This window comes from Bison bison, unplaced genomic scaffold (genome assembly GCF_000754665.1).
Source record: "Bison bison bison isolate TAMUID 2011002044 unplaced genomic scaffold, Bison_UMD1.0 scf7180017864472, whole genome shotgun sequence".
NCBI classification, from domain to species: Eukaryota; Metazoa; Chordata; class Mammalia; order Artiodactyla; family Bovidae; genus Bison; species Bison bison.
This window is the reverse complement of record NW_011495033.1, coordinates 11,219,939-11,225,008: the sequence shown is the minus strand read 5'-3', so window position 1 is coordinate 11,225,008 and position 5,070 is coordinate 11,219,939. Positions and strand designations below refer to the sequence as shown.

The window sequence follows — 5,070 nt, the reverse complement described above, 5'->3', positions numbered from 1 at the left end:
GGGTCCAGGGCAGGTGTCAGCGTAGCGCAGTGGAGACTTTCTGCAGTGAAATCTGATCGAGCCCTGGGGAGAGAGACGCAGCTCAGCCCCAGCTCCTGGGAGGTTGAAGGGACCTCTTGGCGTGAAGGCTAGGAATGCAGGGAGGTGGGGACACCCGAGGACCTGCCGGAGTCACAGCAGTGGCAGACTGACTTAGTGCGCTTTTCCTCCTTACTGACGGGAGCAGACTCCAAAACAGTATTAAAGACAAAGTGTCACATCCACCCAGTGTGAGATAGATGAGGAAAGCTAGGAGGGAGCTCTTCCCTGCTAAGAATATCATCTGTCCAGTGTTAGGACTGCTTAAAGCTGGAAGATCAAAGAGCTGCACTTCTGTTTACGCTCTGGCAGGCCCGTGTGTTGTCATGGCGATTTTATCCAGATTATGTCCTGTAGGAATTCCTCCGGGAGGAAATGCAGTGTTTCCTTCCTTCTCCCTTGTGTCACTTGATCCTTGTAAAAGGCGGGTATTAGCCCTTGTCTGTGCTCGCTGCCTCTTTACCTGGCGGCTGCCCACAATATAAAACCTTAAACCACTGACTCATGTGCTTGTCAGGAATAGGGTAAACCAAAGAATACAAGTGAGGGGAAAGTGTGTTAGTCTCGCTCAGTCGTGTCCGACTCTTTGCCACCCCGTGGACCGTAGCCCACCAGGCTCCTCTGTCCCTGGGATTTTCTAGGCATGAATAGTGGAGTGGGGTGCCATTTCCTCCTCTAGGGGATCCCAACCCAGGGAACGAGCCTGGGTCTCCTGTATTGCAGCCAGATTCTTTACCGTCAGAGCCACCAGGGAAGCCCAAGTAGGGGGAAGCATGGGGCCAGATCCAGCGCCATTGGAGGGGAAAAGCTGCTGTTACCACAACCCATTTTTTTGGAAGTAGGACTAATTTAAAGATGACTCAGAAGAGATGCTAGAACACTTGGAGGCAGCTTTTTAACAGTGAAAGGACTTTGGAAAACCCTAATTGTAATGATGGGAACGACTCGACTGCTGCCAGCTGGGATGCGCAAGGTTCGGAGGCCTTCATCTCAGCCTCAGTCCTGCGGCTGCTGCTGCGACCCCCGGGGCTCCGCCCCCCCACCCCGCAGTGGGGCGGTCAGGACGCCAGCCCCATCGCATGGCCCACCTGAGGCAGCGCTCGGATGGACAGGACTCCGGCTTGTTCTTGGGCTGTCTGGACGGCGCAGCTCCTGGGGCTGCCCACGGGGAGCTGGAGGCAGGCGAAGACCACCAGCTTCCTCTGAAAGCCGTGAACACCCACAGCCGCGTTGGCCAGGGCCAGTCCCAGGGGCCAGAGGCGGGTTATTGCGCCCTGGAGCCTGGTCTGAGCCGGGGGCAGCGGACTGGAGCCCGGGGAGCAGGGAGCTTGAGGTGAGTGTTTTTCCTCCACACCATCCAGTTCTTCAGAAGCAAGGAAGGCCATTCTGATCTTAAAAAAGAACAGCATATCACAGCTCTTAATGGAAAACAGAAACCAAAAGTCTCTGGTGATTTGCCCTTAACAAGGTGAACTGAAGGGCACCTGGCTGGATGTGGCACAGGCCTATACACAGGGCAGCTGTGCTGAGGCTTCACATACTTTTAAAAAGTAACAGCCTTTGGGGTGTGCCCAGAGCAGGGGGTCTGAAGAAATGGCTCGTCTGTTTATAACACACCCGACAGGAATCTGGGTTCACTGTGATGAGAGGCACAAAACGTGTGGCCTTCCTATGAACAGAAACCCAACATGTGTCCCCCTGACCTCCACGTGGCTGCTGGGCAGGGCCAGTACTGGAGGGAAAGCCGCAGCACGTAGTGGGGGAGCTTGCCGCCTGGAGCCTGTCTAGTCCACGCCTGGGTGGGCCAGGAGTGGTCTCATAAAGGGTCTGAACCTCTCATTTCGAGGAGAAAGAGATTCCACCTGTATGCCATTCTGGGAAAGGCAAAACTGTGGAGACGATAAAAAGATCAGTGGTTGTCCGGAGTTTGCAGAGAGGAATATACAGAGTACAGAAGTTTTCATGAGCAGTGAAAGTACTTTGAGCGACATTATAATGATGGATATACGTGGTCATACTTTTTGTCCAAACCCATAGAGTACGCAACACTGCTCTGCTCATTAAAGCGAGCCCTAGGTGAACTGGGGATGTTTTGATCACGTGTCAATGCAGTCATCCTTGGTCTAAAAAGTAGAGGTACCATTCTTTTGATAATGGCTGTTCATGTGAGGGGAGGCGGTATATGGGGAATTTCTGTACATTCCTGTCAAGTTTTATCGTAAACCTAAAACTGCTTTAAAAAAAGAAAAAGATCTCAAAAAAAAAATTTAACACTCGGGGTAGACACTTTTGGCAAAACTTTTGTTTCACTTTTATGTATGTATACATATTATATATGTGTATGTGTTTGTTGGATTGTGATATAAAATGTATTTTTTTAGATCAAAGAAGCCTGCAGGCCACTGTGGTTAATTATACTGGCAAATAAAAGCATAAATTAACCTCAAAAAAAAATCCACCTTATTGAGATCTAATTGATAATACTGTAAAATTCATGCTTTTAAAGTGTACGGCTGTATGAGTTTTAGTGTATTCCCTGAGTGGCTTGTGCCCGTCACAGCCGTCCTGTCACATGGCTGGCATGGTGCCCACATCATTTGTGAGACCCTGCGGCCACCCGCCCCTCGGGCAGGGCCAGTCCCCAGCCCAGGCCCAATCACTGGCTGCCCTGACCTCTGGATCAGCACTCACCCTCCACTCTTGCCACGCACGCTTGATGACCGTGGCAGCCGCGTGCAGCTGCTGGACATGCTTCCGAGTCAGCCAGGAACGGACGGCTGAAGGGTTTGTCCAGAAACAGGAAACAAGAGTTAACATGCCAGTTAGAGCTCTTGGTAAACCAGGCTACACCAGCGCCAGAGCTGCCGTAAACGTAGGAATGAATGCCGGCAGCCACGTGAGGTCAGGGACCGAGTCAACGGGACGCGGACCTGGCTCTGAAAAACAGCGCTCAGACCTGCAGGCAGATGCCTACTGCCAAGGGAAACTGCCACCTCCCACCCTGGGCAACGCCCAGGGAACACGAGGGATCTGAACTGTCTGCACCTTTTAAAACGACCTCTATTTCTGGAAGCCCTCATTTGAATTTGCTCGCTCGCCTTATGGATCCACGAAGGACGCGACTGCACACCCACACCTGGTGAAGGTCATAGATGGGAGGCTGATCATGGGTGGGGCCACACCTGGTGAAGGTCAGAGCTACAGGATGGGAGGCTGGTCATGGATCGGGCAGCACCTGGTGAAGGTCATAGCTACAGGATGGGAGGCTGATCATGGATGGGGCCACACCTGGTGAAGGTCATAGATGGGAGGCTGATCATGGGTGCGGCAGTTTTAATTTTCTCCTTTTGAAATACGCATTTTCTGATTTTAATTTTCTCCTTTTGAAATACGCATTTTCTGATTTTTTGGTACAGTCATTCAGAAAAAGGGCTATTTGGTAAAGACACGAAAGTCACCTGTTATCAGCCCAGGTAGTTTTGCAGCACCCGTCACGTTTTTCAGGCCCCCCCCCGCCACACCCCTTAGGAAGGTGGCATCACCTTGCTGTGTAGCGCATCACCCAGGTTTAAGCATCATATTGGAAGTGGGGTTTCCATGAAACTAAAAATATTCTTCAAAAACACTTCTTAGCTGGATCACAAGGATGGGTCCATAATGTAGCCATGCCTCCACCAACTGTCAGATATTTGGGTTGTTTCTAGTATTTTTGCTTTTCAAAGTGAGGCTGTGTCATGGTTCATACATTGCTTCCTTGTTTCACCAGATCTTGTTGGTTTTTACCTTCTTAAGCTCAACAAGCCCAGGAACCCAGGTGATGATGAGAGTTGTCATCAAGGGGAATAATATATGACAAATATAGCTAGCTAGGACTGGGGGAGGGGAATTCAAGGCAACTTCTGAGCCTCTGCCACCTATAGAGAACCCTTACTTGGGGTGGGACATGGTCTACGCTGAACTGGGGGTGCTCTGGGTGAGCTGGACAGGGAATTCGAGGCCCAGCACACCATGGGGACATGCAGTTAACATCTAGAGGCTGGGACACAGTCCGCTTTGGTCTGTGGGGACTCTAGGAGCAGGGTCTCAAGGGAAACAGGTATCCCGTAGGATCACGTGCAGCTGCAGAGACGGCCACTCCTGGGCCCACCTGCTGGCCGTGAGTGTGGGCCGTGTGCCCGGGCCCCCTTCCTACCTGCCTGGATGAGCACAGCTGCCCGCCTCCGCCTGGCCTGCGTGCGGCACCGGTGTCTCCTCCAGCCACGCTGGATGCGGCGGGCACACTGCTCCAGCACCTGGGCACGCCCACGCTCCAGGACCTCCAGCTGGGAGAAGGGCATCCGCTGAGGTCCTCAGCCTCCCGTGCTCCCCGTCCTCCACCCAGGCCCGTGGCCGCCAGCTCCTCACCCCAGACCCGCTTACCGTGGAGTCGGTCATGAACACCTTGGTCCTGCCGCAGTGCAGTGGGGCTGGCAGTGCGTGGAGGATCTCCTGGAGGAGGCCCTGCAGTGTGGCCGGCTCGGTGCATGGAGGGCACTCTGAGGATGGAGACAGGGCCCGTCAGTCCGTCACCATCCCCTCGGCGTCCCCCTGAAGCGCCACAGGCTTCCTTCCCGCTGCACATGCTTCTCAACATCCCTTCCTTCCTTTTGGGGAGAAGGCCAGAGGGGGCCTCTTCTCATCGTCCCTCAGGCTGCCCCGAGGGATCTTGGTGTCCCCCTGGAGGCTGTGCCCTGCACTGGCCGGCAGCCCCCACCCTGGAGGTCCCCTAGGGCAGAGGACACTTGATGCCTAGACTCCCACGCTGCTTTGCCAGCCCGTTTCCAAGGCCCCAAACATGCTGAGGGCCGCACAGGGCAGCCCAGCCTCCCCCTCTGCCCCCAAGCCCTCCCACCCCAGATGGAAAGCGGAGAACAGACCCCCAGACCCCAACGGGGGCCCTGCCTGCCCCCCACACCTGGCGGGGCAGCTCCTACAGACGGAGGGGTTACCTGA

At 54.2% G+C, this 5,070-nt stretch overlaps 1 protein-coding gene across 1 annotated transcript in view; it reads right to left on the bottom strand.

Annotated features, from left to right (window-relative positions):
- The window catches only part of MYO19 (myosin XIX), a gene marked incomplete at its 3' end in the record, with an annotated part of 34,361 nt that continues 29,291 nt past the window's right edge, over positions 1-5,070 (bottom strand). The window contains exons 24-28 of the mRNA XM_010861713.1: positions 4,498-4,613; positions 4,271-4,400; positions 2,770-2,855; positions 1,167-1,469; positions 1-63 (exon numbers count right to left, since the gene is read on the bottom strand). Of these exons, the coding sequence (XP_010860015.1) occupies positions 1-63; positions 1,167-1,469; positions 2,770-2,855; positions 4,271-4,400; positions 4,498-4,613 (698 nt within the window). The remainder of the gene's footprint in view (positions 64-1,166; positions 1,470-2,769; positions 2,856-4,270; positions 4,401-4,497; positions 4,614-5,070) is intronic.